The sequence below is a fragment of the Erpetoichthys calabaricus genome, chromosome 6, assembly GCF_900747795.2.
Source record: "Erpetoichthys calabaricus chromosome 6, fErpCal1.3, whole genome shotgun sequence".
In the NCBI taxonomy this organism is placed as follows: Eukaryota; Metazoa; Chordata; class Cladistia; order Polypteriformes; family Polypteridae; genus Erpetoichthys; species Erpetoichthys calabaricus.
Window position 1 is genome coordinate 68,016,099 of NC_041399.2, and position 22,158 is coordinate 68,038,256.

General features: G+C 35.7%; 1 protein-coding gene across 5 annotated transcripts in view; it reads left to right on the forward strand.

The window, feature by feature from the left end:
• osbpl1a (oxysterol binding protein-like 1A) overlaps positions 1-22,158 on the forward strand; it is a 226,803-nt gene that overhangs the window by 27,990 nt on the left and 176,655 nt on the right. For all 5 annotated transcript variants that reach the window (XM_028803652.2, XM_028803651.2, XM_051928916.1 and 2 more), the window contains 3 exons: positions 5,752-5,863; positions 11,203-11,288; positions 14,107-14,251. In XM_028803652.2, the coding sequence (XP_028659485.1) occupies positions 5,752-5,863; positions 11,203-11,288; positions 14,107-14,251 (343 nt within the window). The remainder of the gene's footprint in view (positions 1-5,751; positions 5,864-11,202; positions 11,289-14,106; positions 14,252-22,158) is intronic.

The window sequence follows — 22,158 nt, forward strand, 5'->3', positions numbered from 1 at the left end:
CACAGTGGCTAACCTGGGCTCCAGGGATCCCAAAATTAATCAAAGTACTGTATATTAAAAAGAATTCCATATTTGTTTTTGGAAGAAATAATCCTGCTGCTAGTCTTTAACCCTTGTAACCTTTAACTCTAAAACCGAAAATCACCCATTACGAGCCTCCTGCATATATTCATGCAGTGATCAGCAGCTGGTGATAGAGGGCAGATGTTGACACAGCATTTACGGTAATAGAGCAAGCTGAATACGGGCGCATAAAGTGTGTGATGAAGAACACGATTTACTGTGTGATAACAGTGACAGTTCTTTAGGAGTTTATAGTGACCGCATGTTAGATTCTAGTTCAATTGTTAGTGAAGTGTACCAAGGTGATGGTTTTGCTTTGAATGTGCCCGGCAACTTTCAAAGCTGCCATTCATTCACTGAATCTTAAGGACTCAAGAGATACTCCCTTGCAGAGTTTCAGTCTGTTCATTAATGACGCCATGTTAGCTGTAATTCTGACTGAGCCCAACATACAGTATATACAGCAGCATACACTAAGCCAAATTCCAAGTTGCATGTCTGATGTCCATTAGGATGAGTTGCTGCATTTCTTGGTGCTTCCTGTATATCAAGATGTAATTCAAATGCCTGAAGTCAGAATGTGCTGGTCAACAAAACCTTTACAGTATGGACAGAAAAATCACGAGTGGAAAACGTTTCAGTTTATTTCTCAGGTGTCTGCATTTTTTGACAATAATTCACCTTCCACTTCACACAGGAGAAATCCTTTTTGAAAATAAAACGAGAGATGGACTAGGTCAGCATACTGTATGAGATCAGCATATTGTTGCTGACCAATCACTTTTGCTTTAAAAAGGTTGTTTAACAACGAAGTGATACAAACTTTGTAATATTCCTCAGTTGGCAATGTCTGTATTGAACTACAGGTAGGTAAGTGAAGAAAGTCTGCCAACTGGTGAAAAACTAAACTTACTAATGTGCTTTTATATTTGTTCTGTATTTATTAAATGTATCATTTTTTTTAGTTTTATATTTACAGCTCAAAATAACTAATATTGTGAAAATCCGGTGGCAGAATTATGTTTTAAAATATTTGTCTCCCTCTTTTCAATCTTTTTCTCTCTCTCTCTCTCTCCTCCCAAAATAGATAGTTCAAATATCATACTCTTTTTGTTCTTAACATCAGCCATGTATTTCGTATTGCATATATATAGTATTCTCCCAATTGGCTGGCACCCTATCCAGGGATTTTTCCTGCCTTGCATCCAAAGCTTCTGTGATAGGCTCCAGGATTCCTGCGATCCTGCAATAAGCGAGTTTAGAAAATATATATATTGCTCCTAATCTCAGATGCTGTTTCTGTCATTTTGTGGCTGTCCACACTCCTATTACCTGCTCTTGCTGTGCTCATTAAGGGTTTACTGTTAAATTAATAAATAATAATAATAATAAATAAATGTGCTATTCAAGTCTCACCACCCCTAACCTTGACAATACATGCTTGTTTTTCATTGCTTCCCTCAATAAAGCTAAGTAGTGTCTGTACACTGATTCAAGCATAAGTGCCCTGTTCTTCCTAGGCCCCCATGATTTTCATGGTCACACCTGTCAGTACACAGTAGAGTCTATTTTCTGATTTTTGATATCTTTTCAGGCCTGCAAGTTGAAAATTCTGTCTATAATTTGTATGTGCATGAGACTGAATCAGAGATCAGTATGGTTGGTAGAAAATAACAAAACTCAGTATGGGAGATTTTTGAATGCAATATCCGGTGTAACATTTTGCCAAATCAATATGCGGACAACAATTTTGGTTGATGTGCTGTGGCAACCCCTAACGAGAGCAGCCAAAAGAAGAAGATTGAAGGCATTAATTATAAGCACATTGTCTTTGAGCACAATATCTTGTGTGCTTTAGATATTTAGTGAAAAAAAAAAAAACCCTCAAACCTTAAAATTCACATAAATTTCATCACAAATTGGCCCATTCTGGGCAAGAAAAGGAAAAGATGAAACGTGCCAACAGTAAGCACACATTTGTTTAGAACAAATGACATAGAAAATATTTTAAAAATTATGAAATTGTATAAAATTGTTCCTATTCAGTATCTGGTTTTGATTATGCTTGTTTTTAACAGACAAAGATAAAATCATATAGTAAACCATGTAGTGTAGTAAGCTTTTAAACTCCTATGCAAACCTGTTAAGTGTAAATTTCTGTCTGATTGTGACACAAAACTAAACTCCATAGTAGCTCTTCAACCATACCATAGTTAGTAAAACTGAAACTAATGTATATAAAAATAAAATAGAAATGTCTTTGTGAAATAAAAAGTAAATTAAAACTAAAAATACACAATGAATTTCCAAGTAAGATCAGAAATAATAACAACTAGCCAACCTGCGGTGTAGCATACGCCGCATAATTATTCATTGATGGGTGAACACTTCCTGAACGACACAGTTGTCCAAATGGGGTGGATTTGAGGATACAACTGTGAGTGAATGAAAAGATGGAACTCTGGAGAGAGCAACATACAATTGTCCGTGACTGAAAACTGGTTTTGGCAGATACAGGCATATCGTTTTGAAAGTTAGTCCCTGTGCCTTATTAATTGTCATTGCAAAGGCCAATCTAACAGGAAATTGTCTGCGTGTAAAAGTAAAAGGCAAATTTGAATCTGATGGGGTCAAGGATATCCGGGGAATAAGGACAATTTGTGAGGTAGGAGCTGCGATAGTTTTACACTCCAGTACATTGCGGTGAATGCTGGTAACAGTCAGTCTAGTGCCATCACAGAGACTTCTTGCTGGCATGAAGTTTCTGAGAAGCATGACGACTGAACCCATTTTAATTTTGAGTTTATGCAGAGGCATGCCAGTGGGAGTAAGACTGTTAAGAAATTCTTCGAGGAATGAAACTTGATCTGCGGGATCATCTGTGAGGATGGAGGCAACGCTGGTGAAAGTTACTTCGTTGGTAGGGATATGTTTCAGTACTTGTTCATTAAGGTGTAGCGAGTCTTCGTTGGTGACGCTTAATATAGCTCGCGTACTGAGTTGTACCAGAGTCACAGTTGAGAAGTCGATGTCGCCATATAGTTGTTGAACGGGATCAGAAATAAAAGGAAAACAATGTGAAGGTAATGGACGTGGGAGGAGTGTTAGAGTTGGCGGGCGGGGCTCTGTCGTACATGCCATGGTCCGCTGCTTAGTGAATTGTTGGTGGGCGGGGCTCTGTCTTGTGTGCGTCTTGCTTGCCATGGACTTAGTGAATTATATATTTAGATAATAATAATAATAAATATAAAAAGACAAAATATATATAATATAAAAAGACAAAACTTTAATAGCCTTAGTGTGTGTGGATGTAGCAAAACTAAAGTACTAGAGTGCATTTTTTTTTTTATTTCTTACTTTTTAGTCATTCTGGCATGTGTTTGTTTGTTTATCTTCTGTAAAAAGCCATATTTTCCTCTGGGGACATATAAAAAGTTCTATATCCTTAAAGTTACTCGGTAAAAAAGTTACTCGGTGAAACTCCGCAGAGCATTTAGTTTCAAACAAGAACAATGGTATATGGTCAACAGATTTCTGCCTCATACTGAAAGATTATGAAGGTGAATTTCACCTAAGGAAAAAAAAATGGGATGTTCTTAATTTATCAACTGGGGAGCAAAAACTACTCTATTTACAGCTGTTTCAGTTGTACAAGTTGAGGAAAAGTTATATTTTGTTTTTTGGAGGGGCTTTGGATGGGACAGGTTGTTGACTTACTGGTTTCCTGATGCTGCTGTTATATAGTTTTGACAGGATAATTTCATGGTTCTTCATGGTGGAATCTTTCTGAACAAATACAGTATCACTAGTCACTTTGTATGTGTACAAAAATATTTATCCATCCATCCAAATTAGATTAGAGTCTCGCCTGGTATTGCAAGGCAGAAATCAACCACCATATGGAACACCTGTCCATTCCACACTCGTGGACTTACCCACATCTCACTAGTTGGCTTAACATGCATATCTTCGAGATGCATGTGGAAAGCCAGAGAGAGACAGATGTACCCTTGCATTTTTTGCCATCATTTTTGACCTTGGAGTAATTAATTTGAACATCATGCAGAGGGCATCTATATACTCCTCAACATCGTTTTTATGCAATAAATTCTTATGAAATAAGCACAAGAGGATAAGCAGATTCATTCCCACTTTACTAGCACATGTGAAGAGCACAAGTCACCAAAAATCAAGTATACTATGATTAAAGCATTTCTCAAAAAGCTTTAAATAAAGGCAGCAAAAGATTAATGCAATTTTTCTTACATGATAAGAAGGTCTCCTCTAACCTTCAATAAAAGTAAAATGATCAGTATGGAATGGTTCATACAGTACTCCCATTTAAATTTCACTTTAGCGATACTGCAGGAAATCACTCAATGGAAGATTTTATAATTGATTTTACATTACAGTAATAAACAGTCAAGTATATTAACTTTCATTTATGATGTGCACAAGTTATTGTAGAGTTAAATGAGCAGGAAACTAAATGAACTACATAAATAATGTTTAGTTTGAAACTAAAACACATGGATTAATTGAAGTAAACAAGCTGCATAAATTACCAGTTGGTACAGGGGTCTCTTTGCACATAGACCCCTACAGATCTAGATGGATGTGTGTGTGTGTTCATTTTGTTCTGTTTATCATCCAGAATGTGCTCTGATAATGGTAAACAAGTTGCCACTTATCTTCACTTGTGCATTTCTTTCAGTGTGTGATTGTGTGTGTGTGTATTCTCGCGTGTGCTTCCATGTTTATGTACATGTTTATTTAAATAAATGATGTACCTCAAAAGCTACTTGTGCAAATATTATGCAAATCAGTGAGCTTGGTTCTATGACTAAATAGAACAGACTGCAAATGTATCAGTTTGACGTTTTGAGCATCATAGAGTCAGAATTGAAACTTGACTCCATAACGAATTTTGAATGCAATCACAAAACTTACATTTACATGGAAGTAAAAAGAGTTTTGTCTTGCAAATGGACAAAACAAGACACTTATAAGGACATATCTGTTAGGCATTTTTGTTTGCAGTAATATGCAGTTACAACTAAGATTAACTTCTATTTTTGTATGTATTGTACAGTGTATTACTTTGAAGTATACAGCTTTGGAAACTTTTACTGCTGATGTATACTGTATCCTTATGTTTTTTACATCATGATGAGTTTCTTCTAAAAGGCATTTATTTTAGTTGGGCCACTTCATATAAAATATTAACTATATTTGTCTATTTGTTAATGTACAAAATAGAGGTACAAGAACTATACTATTGTTAATGTGCTGCATTACAGTTGTGTTTTGCATTTCCAGGCAATAGTTGAAACAGTTAAAAGTAATCCATATGCTATAATGGGTTGATATTTTATAGGACTAATATTTAGGTTCTGAATGTTAAAACCTCAAACTGAAAGATCTAGTTTAGGGCTCTGCATGTGTTTTAGACTATGCATACAATTAAAAATTGCTAAATGTTTTTGTTTGTGCATCTTTTACAAAAGTCGCTGAGAGAAGCTACTTTAGTAATTGCTGAATCAGAAAATACAGTATCTTATCCTTGCAGACCTTCAGGATTGTATTGCGGTATATGTTTGTAGGTATGTAAAATAATAACTTAATTTTACAGGTCCGTTTTTATATTTGATACTATGCCAAAACTGCAACTTGCTTTGCTTTTTATAGGAGCTTGTGATGTTGCTGCTTCAGTACAATGCCTGTGCATGTGTTATTAATGGAACTGCTCAAACACCCAAAGAAGTGACAAGAGACAAAGACATATGCAGCATGTTAGAAGGTTTGTAATTAATTTTGAAGGCTTGTTTGTTCAGTTACTACACATTTTGCATTTTGTTTAATTCAGAGTAAAGATTGTGCATACATTTATTTTAGGATAATTTTCTATTGCTTTTTTATTTTATAGAGGAGAGTCTAATTATATAAATAATAGCTTTGTATCATCCTGGCTTAAATTGGTTATCCTCACATATCTACATTGTAATTTCACATAGCAAATTTTAGTTTCTTTTTCCAGTCACAAACATACTCTTTAGACATTCAGATTAACTATTGTATTAAATCCCAGGGTCTTACAGAAAGATGATGTATAAAGTCCAACTTTCTTTTGTGCTTATTGGTAACTCTACTACTACCCAAGTCTACTGCATGGGTTTCAGCATTCTAAGGAAAAGAAAGTCATCACCTTATAGCAATGATAATGTTTATCATTTACATGTGAAAGTTAACAGTACCCTGCTGTTTTTCTTCCATTGCCATCCTCCTCATAAACCTTAACACACTTTAATGTATTAGTTAATAAACCATGGCAAATGCAAATCAAGTATTTTGTCACCCATTTATTCACCTATACGCTGGCTGACGTTTGGGAGGGTTGACCATTGAGCATTTGAAAACCTGGACTTCTACACCAGTACTAATCTCCAGCCATGCCCTACTCATGAATCTTCTTTAAAATAAAGTCAGCTTTGGAATACCTAACATAAACACACCCACACATACACACTACCACTTTTTAGCAAACTGAGATATGAATGTCAAAAAAGTAATAACTCAACATCTCATTAATATTTCAGAATTCTTCAATTTTAAGATGTAATTATTATTCTTTTCAATTTCAAGATCAGCACATGCTGTTGATAATCAGGAATGGGAAAGCTTCAATGGGGTGGAAGGTCTTCATTTGTTTCCTGGATTTGCCATAGAAATTACATGCCATAATTGTTCAAAGTAGTGATGAACAATGAGTAGGGGAATGTGTGTTTAGCATTACCACCCATCCATCTTTCTACACTTGTATTATACATTTTATAATTCCAGACGTTTGATTTTGCAAGATTATTTTTAAGAAACAAAGTTCAGAATATTTACTTTTTTTTTTTTTTTTTTTTTTTTTTTTTTTTAGTTAACCTATAAATTCAATACAAAAAATATTCTACAAATTCTAGAGAACATTTGTCTTAGTGGCATGGAAATTCCATAGGCACACGTGGTGTGTAGTCTCCCATGTATAATCTAGGGGTAATTACTCATGATGTCCCAAATTCAAACTACATGCTGGTTCTTCACATGCCACTAGTGCAAAAATGCTTGTTAGAATAATTATTTCTCTGCACATACTATATCCCAGCAGGTGCTATTCCTATACAAAGTTTGAACTGATTGTGATATAGATAATTATTGATAAAGTACTTAAACTACAAATGTACTGGAGTTCTGCGCAAAGAAAAAAATGCTGTTGTGGTTACTTATGCGTCACTACTAAACTCAACTACTGAAAATAATGTTTGTTATTCATAGGGAGGTTTTCAAAAATCTGGAAGGTTTCATAACATCTATTTTAGTATATAAACAGTGTGTTCAGAAAGTATTCAGATCTCCTCACTTTCTGCATATTTCATTGTTTTGTAGATTTAATTTTAAATGGATAAATGTATAATTTTTGACCATTAATCTGCATTTAATAACCCATAATGACAAGTGAATATATGTTTTCAAAAAGGATTGTTAAATCAAAACCTGAAATATCTCATTCATATAAAAGCCACTTCAGCATTGTCTTGATAATATGCTTTTGGTCATTGCCATGATGAAAGGTGAACAGTCACCCCAGACTGAGGTTGTATGCATTCTGGAACAGGTTTTCTTGAAAGACCTCCCTTTATTTCACTGTTGTCATCCTTTCCTCAATCTTGACCAGGCTTCATGTCCCTGCCACTGAGAAGCACCCCATAATCTAATGCTGTCACAACCTTTCCTCACTGTAGTGGTAGTATTAGTTAGGCAGATGATGAGCAGTGTCTGTCTTTGCCAGATATAGTGCTTGGAGTTCTGCCCAAAGAGTTCAATTTTTTGTCTCATCAGACTAGAGAATCTATTTTCTCATGCTGTCAGAGTCTTTTAAACTGTCATATGCCTTTTACTCGAGTGGCTGCTATCTAGCCACTGTGCCATAAACACCTGATTGACGGACTACTGCTGAGATTGGTATCCTTCAGACAGGTTCTCCAATCTGAACCGAGGACTTCAGAGCTTTGTTGGTGTGACCGTTGGATTCTTGGTCACCTCGTTAGTTAAGGCCCTTCTTGTCCGGTCGCTCAGTTTCGCCAGACAGTCAACTATGGGAAGAATCCTGGCAGATCCAGCCTTTTCACAATTATTCCTTTTAACAATGATTGTTGTTTTATACCTTTGCCTTGATCTATGCCTCTACACCATAGCTTTATCATGAAGTTCTCCATAGAGTTCCTTGAACTTGTTTTTTTTTTTTTATTATTGTCCTGACATGCAGTGTGAATTGTGGGACTTTATATACTGTATACATGGGTGTATGTCTTTCCAAATTACTCCAAATCAATTCAGTTTGCAACAAGTGGACTCCAGTCAAGTTCTAGATGCATCTCAAGGATAACCAGGCAAATAAGATGACCACAGTTTTGTGTGCCACAGCAAAGTCTGAATATTTATGTAAATGAGAAATATTCATTTTTGATTTTTTAATAAACTAGGGGGCTTCGCCCCCTGCTCGCTTCGCTCGCCAACCCCCGTGTTTGGTTTTCCGGATACACATTTTTAAGATTTTTTTTTTTCTTTGAATTGTTACTATTTAATTAGTTTCGCTTTTATTTCAGAATTTATGTAAAAACAATATTTGGAATCTTTCGAGTTCCAATATGCTGAATCTTTTAAATGAGGTCAGTGAGACATGTGTTTAATGTCTTTGTATCATAATTCAGGATAGGTTTCTCTGTTTGGAATTTCAGCATAGACAAAGCGATCTACATCATCAGCAGTTAATAATTTTTATTTTTTTCAATGACACCTGGTCCGTGGTGATTATTTTCCCTTTTTTGAGTAATAATTTCCGTTTGTTTGCACTACTGCGATCTTAACTTTCTTTTTTTTTTTATACTTTCTAATTTTCCAACTTTCATATTCTTTAAGATTTTCCACATTTGTATCGCACATATACGTTTTTTTTTTTTGTTTGTTTGTTTTTTTTTTTTGAGCCTTTCAAATTCCACTGCTTTCATAATCTGCCCTGCATGTGTATAATGCCAACATTTGTGAACATGTTTATGAAGTTCTACTTTGTCTTTTATTCTGTCTTTTAATTCTGAGCCCGATTGGATGTGCTTTGTTTCAATTCCATTTGTTCTGGGCAGATAATTACTTTCCTTATTTTCTGAATGTGCACCTAGATTATTTTTTTTTTTTTTTGCTCTTTTTTCTCTCCAACGCTTTTGAGTCTCTCTTCTCTGCGCTGCTTTCTTGTTCGCTTAGTCGACATTTTATTTATAACGTATTGTCCTTATACGCTTTATATGTGCTGAGACCCTGGATCTGTCTTCCGTGATCTTAACGTGAAGATCACGTCTCGACGCCCTACTGTTTCTCTCCAGGATTTTTTTTTTATAATAGAGAGATTTGCAAACCTTTCTGAAAACATGTTTTCACTTATGGGTTATTGAGTGTAGATTGATGGGCAGCAATTTTGTCATTTAAAATTAAATCTGCAAAACAATAAAATGTGCAGAAAGGAAAGGGATCTGAACACTTTCTGCGTCAACTGTATTTACACCAACAGTAAACATACAGTATGTCCCTGAATATTTTTAAATTCAAATTTTAAGTTCAAAGTTGTTGTGTGCATCATATAATTGAATTCTTACTTGTATGTTTTTGAGGAAATTAGTCAATATTCTAGTTTTGAGAGTATAAATCTCAAGGAACTTGCAGTCATTTGGATAATGAGTATCAAAGTCTTTGGTTAACTGTTCCTTCAGCCAGGCTTTGGGTATTCTGCAGTGTACTAGTGAAGTCGAATGCTTATAATTTTGCCAGAATATAGTGTAAGTTTCTTTCAATTATCATTTCAGACAATGTAAGCAAGTTTTTCTGTGCATGTGTATGATATAAAATTAAATGATGGCATAAAAAAATCGCACTGGGTTATATAATTTTAGAAATTTCAAAAAAGAAGAACTATTACTGATTCACAGGCTAATGCATTAAATGGGGAAAAATAATGTTCATAATTTGCAAAAGTTTATTAGATTTAAGTACTTTTGAGTTCTTCCCACAGCAAACACAGGGAAATCATCATAAATACAATAATTTCCTATTCCTCATCTTTTCAAGAATAGGACATTCCCCAAATCTAACAAACTACTCATCGAGTTTTCCCCTAATTGTGCTTTTATTTGAAAAAATGTATTTGAGTACTTTTTGTTATCTTAATTTTTTTTACAGATCACCCCACACTCTTTCTCTCTGCTTTTTCTACCCACTCTATCTTGCCTTCCTAAAAAAAGGCAGGATCAAACACTTTAGAATCTCTGCCCTCAAACATGTCACAAAGCAAGGCATGCTCAAAACATATACATATTACTGCTCACAACATTAAACTAAGAAGTTTGTGAAATATCAGTAACATATTATAGTTACATTTTCCAACCAAGAAAGGAGTCCTAACAATATCAAAATTGAGAAGTGTCAGCTGTTCAGCGTTATGGATTTATTGCTACTAATTATTATAAATATTTCAAAACACTTGTGTATTCATAAATACTAAAATTAAACTTTATATTAATTAATATCAGACTGCAGAAATGGGAAGAATATTTGTAGGTAAAGAAGTAAAAAAAAAATATGGTAATAAAAATGCAGTAATAGTTATAATAAAGGAAATAGCAAAGTAATGAAGAAAAAAGTGTAAGAAAGTATAAGCAAAAAATAAGTATACATTAACTGGTTTAATGACAGTAAATAGTTAAGACAGTCTAAAGGGCCATAAAAAACAGTATGTAACATTCTTGTTAGTTTCTTGAAAGTTTCTGTTTTTGTTTTGACAAAAACTGTTAATGACTATATGCAAACAATAAAATATATATTTTTACTGCTAAAAATAGAGGACACATACATAAAAACAGAGTTATTGTCTCAAAGTCATTTGCCTGAAAGTTATGCTCACAGTTGTGTAACTGCATTACTTAAAGTAAACTTTTCTGTACTGACTATGGTGTTTCTCTTAAGTCTGCGGTGCTACTGGCATATGGGAAATATGAACCTCCAAAACTTTCTGATAGACATTATTATATGTATAATTTGCTATTAAAGCTGCAGAAATAACAGAAGAGAGGAAGCTTGAAGAGTTCCTTTTAGCAGCTGCCAGGGAGGGAGGAACAGCCAGTGTCACAGAACTGGTAAGTGTTTTAATAATACATTTTTGTGAGTGTAGTCTGTATTAATAGTGTATATTGTAAATTTGCATACAGTACATCAAAACCCTCATTTTCACAACAAAAATCTCCTAAAGTTCTTTCATAAATGATTTTTACTCTTGGCTTTACACTCCTGTAGATCATTCAGTTTTTACTAATGATTTTAATGATTAACTAATGTTCAATTAACCCTAGTTACAATTTAAATTAATATTATTAATTATTGGGTAATTTAAATGCCTTGCTGGATTGCAGTGCCTGATATCCTTATTTTGAGACTTTAAATAGACAAATGATAGCAGTATTTAATCTACAGCAGTTTTCCATCTAGAACAAAAATGTATTTGTTTTCACGAAAAATCAGAATGATTGTTCTGCTTGGCTGCAAAACTTAATCCATATTTCTGCATGCTGGCAAAAGGAAGTCAATTGGAGGATCGCTCCTCTTGTTCTGAAGTTTGTCCGTACTCCATTTTTTTTGTGTAGATATTGGCTACACATGTGCTGAATATGACAAATAGGGATGATTTGATGGAGCAGTGTGCATGTGCAAGCTATGTGGAAGTTGTTTAAATATGAAAGGACAACCATATACTTTACTGTTGTAGTTGTGTCAAATTTCACAGCCAGTTAATTTATATTGTGTTTGTGTGCATTTGCTGGTTGCATTCCTGCCTCATCTCTGTCTGTCAGATACTGCTGTGACATGACTGCTGCAGTTTTTCACATACTGGCAGTTGTGGGCAACTGCTCTTAATTGTGTCAATCACGCCCATTGATCCTAAAGTAGTTGTAACCAAGTAAAAGCAGCAGTTATGTTGTGAGTTCTTTCTGATTTTTCTGAAGACTTAGGCACTGCCTTTATGGCAGAACTTTTCACATCAGTTAGATAATTCTTTGTAAATTTTCTTTTTTTTGCCCATTGGGCTTGTCAAATTCAGGTACATATGCTTTTCTGGCTTCAGCAGAACAAGCATATTCATAAGGTTCATACTTTAGCATTTTTACTGTTAACAAGCAGATCTGAAAAAGTTTATACAATAATCATTTTTTTTCTTTCCATCTGTAGCATTTTTTGGGAATACCCTAAAGCATGTCCCATGCTTCCAGCAATCAATTCTTGTGTATGTTTGTTGAATGGGTGTGTACTGCTGAGATTTAATAGCATAATCACTTTATGACTGTTGAAGTATGTGGGAGCCTTTACAGTTTAACAGGTTGTATACCTGATTGACTTCTGATTAAGCCAACATGCTCCTTTTTCATAAATACAATTCATAATATGCTTTTAAGTAATGTAAAGAGGCAATCTGTTGCACTTTATTTACATACAATTAAAAGAAATTAATTCATGCATAATGCATGAGTGAAACCTTCTTCTGGGAAATTTATTCTTACATTACATTCTGTGGTATTAGGTAGACTTTTCCTTTTTAATGAATATTAATAAATCAATGGAGTTTGACAGTATGTTTAAAAAAAGAGACCAAAATTGATTCTGTTTCTACATTAAACATAATTGTGCTGAAATAAACCCCTGACATTACCTAATAGGTGTTTTGTTGTACTTTGGTGCATTGTCAGTCCCTTCTCCCAAGAATTGTTTTCTCAGGTTAAACTCCACTCTTGTTGTTGGTTTCTTTAATACAGTAGTCATCTTACAGTTTCAGGCTTTTCATATAACCATTCATTACAGTAATATGCCTAGTTTCTTTAATGAATTGAGATTAGTGCATGCTACTTCTTGTCATTTATGAAATGATATATTTGTCTTGTTGACTCATCATTTAGTAAGTGGTATGTATACTATAATAATCTTTACAAATCTTTGTATATTTTTTTCTTATAGCATGATTATATTTGTATGGTTCAAAGTCATACCTGTCATGTTCTTGCCTTCAGGTATATGATTCTGATGTACTACTTGTAAGGATTTTGCACAGCAACATCTTTTGGAGGACTTTCGTAATTTCTGAACACAATATTTAGTGCTTCACTGTGGGCCTTTTTGTGCTTTAACAGATATTTAAATAATTGTATCAAAATGTCTTTTTCTCATGTTAAGCAGCCAAAATTCTTTGCAATTGCATTATTTATTTGAAGACCATGTGTCCTATTTTTTAACCTGCTTTATACCCCCTGCCTCCTTCATGCTTATTATTCAGTGGTTATTGATCTTCTCTTCAGTGCATTGTAAGATTCCCCACTACCAGGTCAGTGAGGTCATGTTTCTAGCAGCACCACCTATACATTTACATTATACAGTGTGGTTAGGATCACGATTACAAAGCAATTATGGTCTTAATTAGTGAAATGCTTTAAGCTGCCCTCTCCCATTTAGGCAGGCAGTTTGAATCACAATGTATATTTGTCTATGAATATGTGATACCTGACTGCAGTTTAGGATTTTAACACTTTTTTTTTTTTATTTAAAAAAATTGCTATGATTTCATTCTACTTACCTGTTAATATTAATGCATATCTGATTTTAAGCAAATGCTATGGATTAGTTGATTAACTATTTCATGTAGTAATTTGTGTCGAATCTGCTTGTGAGTATTTTAGTTGACCATTACAAAATTGATGAACTAAAGCTAACTGAAACAGAAGCAGCGTGAAAGAAATATTTTACATAATGAATTGCATTTTGAGCAGTTTGTCTCTCACCTTTAAATAAAAGCAAGGCTAAATGAGTTTCTACTGGCCTCTCACTCTATTTACACCACAGCAAAACTGCCTCTCTTCTGAAATTTCAAATTTGTTTGGAGCACATTTTTGTATTGTTTTTCATGTTTTGCAGTTAAATAGAACAAAACCTCCAAATATTAACTGTACAGATCTCCAAGGCAACACACCTTTGCACTGTGCTGCATATCGTGGAAACAGACAGTGTGCTCTAAAGCTTCTGAAAAGTGGAGCTGACATAACCATCAAAAATAAGAAGAGTAAGTATTAATTAGAAAAAGTTGGAAAAAACTGCAGTCTATTTTGATGTTCAATATGTAAAATGCCATTCTTTCTAATATGGTAGAATGATATACCGATTGTTAACATCATCTAATTTAAAAAGCTTTTATCTGTTCTGATATTTGGGGTATCTGTTACAAGTTATTTTTTTATAGTATAGTGAGTTGTTTTGCTTATGCATTTTTATATTCATTTTACTCTGCTTGTGAATTGGGGTGGTCAGTTGACCTCTTCTATTTAATTAATGAACCATGTAGTCCCTTAAAAGCTCAATAATAAATCTCCACAGTTGAATTTGAAAACAATGGTAAATCCGTTTTTATAAAGCAGTGTTCTATGTTGTAGGAGAAAAGGCTTACTTTTTGCACAGTTTACTTGGTAATGATGATGGTTTCTTTGCTTTATTTATACAATTTCCTGTTTTTGATTTCCCTACCCAAACACCTTTGAAGGTGTGATGCTGGTTGAAGAACTGAAAGGGGATTGTTCCATCTCAACGGTACTACTGTCTCATTTACTTTTCATTCAGTGGATTTAAACATATATTCCATAAAAAAGTCTAAGCTGTAACTACTTTTTCTTGAAATTTTGTTGACAAATGTATGCAAAAATGTTTTGCTTGAAGGTGTCTACTTTTATAATATAAAGACTGCAGTAGTGTTTACAAAGAGTATGCTAGTATCATTTTATTTTAGATAGGTGGAGTTATGGTAGTGCTTATGGTATGTGACTTTAATGCTTAACTTTATGGACCTCGATCACTTTGTTTTTAACCGTGTGGAGTTTTTTTTGTTTTTTTTTTATTTAAAGGCATAGTATGACCTCACTCTGCCATGATATGGTATTTAAACAGATGTGTTGTCGTAATGTTTTAGTCAAAATTCCCTTAGAATTAAAGATTTCCTCCTGTGGATTCTTTACCTTTTTTCTGAATTAGTCTGAAATAGTGTTCAATATAAACGTAGTTTTTCCCCTTACTGTATATTGTTCCAAGTAATGAAAGAATTCCTCAAATACTATTATCTCCCTATTCTGGCCTAGTGCCATTTGATACCAAATTTGGTTCTTGCTCCCTACAACCTTAAACAGATACAGAGTACAGAAAAAAATATGGACTGGTTATAAATTATTTGCCTTAGATGATGATAATAGACATTTTTTTTCTTTCATTTGCTAGTTTATTTTTTGTAAATTTCTGTAAGAGTATTACAGATTTAGACTAAAATCTGTTGATTAGCTAAATTCAATTTATTGTCATTATCTCTTAAACTATACTGAAAAATATTTGTTGGTAGTGTCAGTAGTACAGAAACATCCAAAAAACAGCCGCAGTGCATCACATGGAACAATAGCATAGTGCCACAGACACAGATAATTGAACAAAGAGCAAAAGCAATATAATTAACTGACATACTTCAACTGATTGTTCTAAAAGATAATACTACGTACTGAATATTTTCAAATCTCATATTTCTTACATCGTTGTTTTTTTTGGGTTTTTTTTTTTTTTTTTGCACAACAGTGGTACTATCTTTTCTTTTTAGGTAGTACATTTTACCTAGAGGAAGCACCAATTAAAATATCTGTTTGCTACCTCCACATGCCTAATAGACCCTGCATGTCACTAGGGCTGTCGTGTATTCTTTCATCTATTACCAGACATCTCACAACTAGCATAAGACCTTTAAGATCAAGTAACACTGTGTTCTTTGTGACACTTCTATTATATCCATACATGGTACTGGACAAGAGTTTATATTTAGAGCTTAAAAAATATGCTCTATGAGCTGCTCTTGGTCAAATACAACAATGTATATGATGATTTTTGGAAACTGGGATATGTTTGACTCTAAAATTTCAGTTCTTGTTTCCCCTTGAATTTTAGACATTTTGAGAGAGTTATTTTTTCTGTCTGGCTTGTTTTGATAGCTAACTTTCAATGTGAATTTTGAATGTTACCTTCAGGACTAATCAGTAAAACTTGTGTGATAAGTACAAAAATAATATAAAATGAATAAGCTTGCTTATTTGCAGTATACCTGTAATAACATTATATTGAATTCAGTACAGCAAATGCTTGATGATTCCTTACTTTGCATAAGTATAAATTTGACAGATTTGAATTGACAAGAGTGTATGTAATGTAAATGAGTGGGTGATTAGATGAGAGTCCAAAAGTGAATGAAACCGTGTGTCCGTTAAAGTGTGTTTAATTGGTTTTGGGGTAGGCGACAAGGTTGCACAGCCCAAATAATATTTCCTCTCGGACAATTTGGCCCCAGGGTAAATCTGTTGGATGATCCCTGATAATAGGGTATTAAAGAACGAACAGGGTTACATCTTTGAAACCTTCTACCTCATAGTATATCCCTATCAAATTATAAGAAAAGGGTAGTACTTGCAAAATTGTACATGTGAATGAAACATATGTTTACAGGTTGTGTAGCTTAATGTTTTTAAAAGCATTTCAATTAATTCATTATTTAGCGTTAACTCATTATGGAAAATCAGGTAGTCACTTTAAGTGTGCCAGATTTCATCATTCTAGTTGATGGACATGTTAACAGTACATTTGTTGTTGCTTTATCTTCTTTTTGTGTAATGTGTTTACTATACTTAATGCCACCATGGTAAATATTTTTTGCTACCTGAAATATAAAAAATGGTAAACTTCCAAATAAAGATTATCAAAATATTTTTTGCTGTTAACTACATAACATAGGGTTGAAAAAATGCTTGTCTTCTATTTTTTTTCCCATTCAATTTTATATTCCATCCTGTGTGTTATGAGAGTATTGTTTCTAGTGTCCCCTCAGTTGCCATCACATGTGGCTATAGCAGTTAATTCTATTATGCTTTCTTTAGTTGGGAATCTTAACATAATGTTTAAGTAATGTCTTCTGTTCATTGCTGATATTATGTAAGGCTTTTTGTTTATTTTTCTGAAACTGTTTTCAGCATTAGTGACATATTGGTATGCCTGAAAAGTTCCGCTTCTCTATGTACAGTACTGGCAAAGGCTCCTATCAGTGTTGTATGTATGCTGTAGATAAGGTTTGCAGAAATCAACCAATTGCTGTATGTATGTTTGAAAGCAAAGATGAGGCAGATGTGGAGGTACATAACTAGCCCTAGGCTTTTCTAGATCCCACAACAGATTTCACAGTATAAACCTTCTGAATTAAAAGGTTTTTTTTAATAAGGTCACTATCATCAAATCCACTTAAATTATGTTTCAAGTCACAATTGTTGCAAAATACTTATTAAGGTTCAGTGCTTTTCATTTTTTCCAATCTGTCTAGTGAGAGTCAAAGCATGTATTTGTGCATGGCTGCACAGGAGTTCTAGAGCCGCCTTCACTGTGCAATATTCCTTTTCAAATATTACACGTTCTCTAGAACAAACAAATCAGTGTAACTGACATAGTTGAATCTTTCTGGTTTATGTCTCAGTTTCTACCTCTAATATTTTTTTCCCCAAGCCTTTCTCAGTCTCTCATATTGCAAATAAAGTATCTTATACTGTACGTTTGTTTTTCAGTGTATACTTTCACATTTCAAAGTCATACTTATCCTATGTCAGTCGCTTCTATTTACAGCAAATTCTGCTGCCCTTAATTCTTGAACTTCTTTCAAGTCCTTTTCATTCCGTGAGTAACCACTTCCTTCAGAGCGACCCATACCAAAACCTCCCCTGATCCCTAGCACAGTATGATTCCCTGCAGGTTCTACCTGCCCATGAACATTCCCTGGGCCTGTGGCACCCTGCAAGTCGTCACATGTAGGTGGCAGGTGTTCGTCTCTGAACCAACACACTTTCTTGACACACACAGAATTTTGAGTTGGTTACACTGACTCCAATGAGATCTTTACTTTATAAACTAAAAGCTTTTCTTTTCTTTGGACTTCTTTGCTGTTATACATTGCTTTTGATGTTGTTTAGTTTTTAATCAATCTATCCCATGGTATACTAGCCGATTGCCCTTTCTGCCTTTTCATAATTTTATCCTCCTTGATGAGGTACAAAGCATCCACAGGCATTAGACTTGCACACAAAGACAGATGAACAGGTGACTCCCAAGCCACCAGTGTGTTGTGGGAAAAGGGTTTTTTTTTTTTTTGTTTTTTTTTAAACTCGAAAAAGGAGCGTCTTTCCTATTACAACCATCGCTCAGATGCTGCCCAGATGAGAGGGACTCTTAACATGTTGCTATGCCCCACTTCTGAAACTGAGTCTTTACAAGCAAATAACTTGTTCAGGGCTGAGTATAGTAAGACCGTCTTTATTCAAAGTAATGTATACAGGAGCTGTTGTAGTTAATTTTACACATGGAAAAAGAATATGCTTTTTCAAACCCAAGACACAAATACTAAACCTATCAAATAGCCAAGTTCATTCAATTAAAACCTGAAAGGTTGAATCAAGTTCACAGTACAGTAAGGTAAATGAGAAATTCCATCATTCAATGTGCCTTAGGTGCTGGGCCAGAAAATGTAGCAGGGAAAAATAATGTCAAGCAGTGCGAAAAAAATCACAATTTCATAATAAAATCCCACCCAGGCCGTGCATTTCATTTTTTGTGCTGTATATAAGACTGATACCACAGTTTATTAACATGCCACATGTTAAAGCATTTTGCTTTATAATTAAAAACTTTACCTAGCGAAAACAGCAGCTACAAACATACTGTACATTTGTTATAGTTGATCAGTCTGTCCTATTGATATAAAGAAAGTATATCCCACATAACCTAATTTGCATTAATGGGTTTTTGGCTATGAGCTGCATGTTTCAGGTGATTACATAACGTCACAATGAAGTTTGATTACGTCATTCCTAAATTCTAAATTTACTTTGATTCAGCTGTTTTTATTTTAAGATTCTTTCTGTGTAATGTATTAACATCTAACCATGATTGCCTAAAAGTTTCCATATGCCTAAGTAACATCCATCCATCCATCCATCCATTTTCCAACCCGCTGAATCCGAACACAGGGTCACGGGGGTCTGCTGGAGCCAATCCCAGCCAACACAGGGCACAAGGCAGGAAACAATCCTGGGCAGGGTGCCAACCCACCGCAGGACACACACCAAGCACACACTAGGGCCAATTTAGAATTGCCAATCCACCTAACCTGCATGTCTTTGGAATGTGGGAGGAAACCGGAGCGCCCGGAGGAAACCCACGCAGACACGGGGAGAACATGCAAACTCCACGCAGGGAGGACCTGGGAATCGAACCCAGGTCCCCAGATCTCCCAACTGCGAGGCAGCAGCGCTACCCACTGCGCCACTGTGCCGCCGCCTGAGTAACATTGTTAGAAAAATTCTTGAGGATTACCCAATTGTATTTTGGCCATTACAAGCCTAATATTAGTTAACAATAGTATTTACCCTTTTTACGAAGTATCTTTGAAAATATAGATAGAAGTTTTTGTCCCCAGTGGAAGGCTTGGGGGCTTTACAGAAACTCGTTAAATAAATAGATACACATACTATGGTCTGAACACACACCAGAATGTAAACGATGAATGCTATGGTACTGCTCCTAGGAAGATCAACAACTGTTTGAAACATTCTTCATTTCGACAAAATACAGCTCTGGCCAAAGTTTGTACTAGCACCAGGGCTAATACTGTACGGTAGCCCCTTCCAGACTGATAGGTACAGTGCATCCGGAAAGTATTCACAGCGCATCACTTTTTCCACATTTTGTTATGTTACAGCCTTATTCCAAAATGGATTAAATTCCTTTTTTTCCTCATAATTCTACACACAACACCCCATAATGACAACGTGAAAAAAGTTTACTTGAGATTTTTGCAAATTTATTAAAAATAAAAAAATTGAGAAAGCACATGTACGTAAGTATTCACAGTCTTTGCCATGAAGCTCAAAATTGAGCTCAGGTGCATCCTGTTTCCCCTGATCATCCTTGAGATGTTTCTGCAGCTTAATTGGAGTCCACCTGTGGTAAATTCAGTTGATTGGACATGATTTGGAAAGGCACACACCTGTCTATATAAGGTCCCACAGTTGACCGTTCATGTCGGAGCACAAACCAAGCATGAAGTCAAAGGAATTGTCTGTAGACCTCTGAGACAGGATTGTCTCGAGGCACAAATCTGGGGAAGGTTACAGAAAAATTTCTGCTGCTTTGAAGGTCCCAATGAGCACAGTGGCCTCCATCATCCGTAAGTGGAAGAAGTTCGAAACCACCAGGACTCTTCCTAGAGCTGGCCGGCCATCTAAACTGAGCGATCGGAGGAGAAGGGCCTTAGTCAGGGAGGTGACCAAGAACCCGATGGTCACTCTGTCAGAGCTCCAGAGGTCCTCTGTGGAGAGAGGAGAACCTTCCAGAAGGACAACCATCTCTGCAGCAATTCACCAATCAGGCCTGTATGTTAGAGTGGCCAGATGGAAGCCACTCCTTAGTAAAAGGCACATGGCAGCCCACCTGGAGTTTGCCAAAAGGCACCCAAAGGACTCTCAGACCATGAGAGAGAAAATTCTCTGGTCTGATGAGACAAAGATTGAACTCTTTGGTGTGAATGCCAGGCGTTACGTTTGGAGGAAACCAGGCACTGCTCATCACAAGGCCAATACCATCCCTACAGTGAAGCATGGTGGTGGCAGCATCATGCTGTGGGGATGTTTTTCAGTGGCAGGGACTGGGAGACTAGTCAGGATAAAGGGAAAGATGACTGCAGCAATGTACAGAGACATCCTGGATGAAAACCTGCTCCAGAGCGCTCTTGACTTCAGACTGGGGCGACGGTTCATCTTTCAACAGGACAACGACCCTAAGCACACAGCCAAGATATCAAAGGAGCGACTTCAAGACAACTCTGTGAATGTCCTTGAGTGGCCCAGCCAGAGCCCAGACTTGAATCCGATTGAACATCTCTGGAGAGATCTTAAAATGGCTGTGCACCGATGTTTCCCATCCAACCTGATGGAGGTTGAGAGGTTCTGCAAAGAGGAATGGGCAAAACTGGCCAAGGATAGGTGTGCCAAGCTTGTGGCATCATAGTCAAAAAGACTTGAGGCTGTAATTGCTGCCAAAGGTGCTCGACAAAGTATTGAGCAAAGGCTGTGAATACTTATGTACATGTGATTTCTCAGTTTTTTTTATTTTTAATAAATTTGCAATAACCTCAAACTTTTTTCACGTTGTCATTATGGGGTGCTGTGTGTAGAATTCTGAGGAAAAAAATGAATCCATTTTGGAATAAGGCTGTAATGTAACAAAATGTGGAAAAAGTGATGCGTTGTGAATACTTTCTGGATGCACTGTATAAGCATCTTTATGAGGGGGATTCAGGAATTTCTTTTGATGGTAATTGATTTTAATTTCTCTTGATTATTTTTCTAATTCTTGTATGCAGACATATTTCCTGTGATTTTATCAGCCAATACTTGTTAGTTTTGTGTTGATAAGGGATGACCTAAGTCAATAATGAGTAGTAAATTGAGTATTCAAACAGATGATAATTCAAAGCAAAAGGACATACAGTGGGTACGGAAAGTATTCAGACCCCCTTCAATTTTTCATCCATCCATCCATCCATTGTCTCCCGCTTATCCGAGGTCGGGTCGCGGGGGCAGCAGCTTGAGCAGAGATGCCCAGACTTCCCTCTCCCCGGCCACTTCTTCTAGCTCTTCCGGGAGAATCCCAAGGCGTTCCCAGGCCAATCGAGAGACATAGTCCCTCCAGCGTGTCCTGGGTCTTCCCCGGGGCCTCCTCCCGGTTGGACGTGCCCGGAACACCTCACCAGGGAGGCGTCCAGGAGGCATCCTGATCAGATGCCCGAGCCACCTCATCTGACTCCTCTCGATGCGGAGGAGCAGCGGCTCTACTCTGAGCCCCTCCCGGATGACTGAG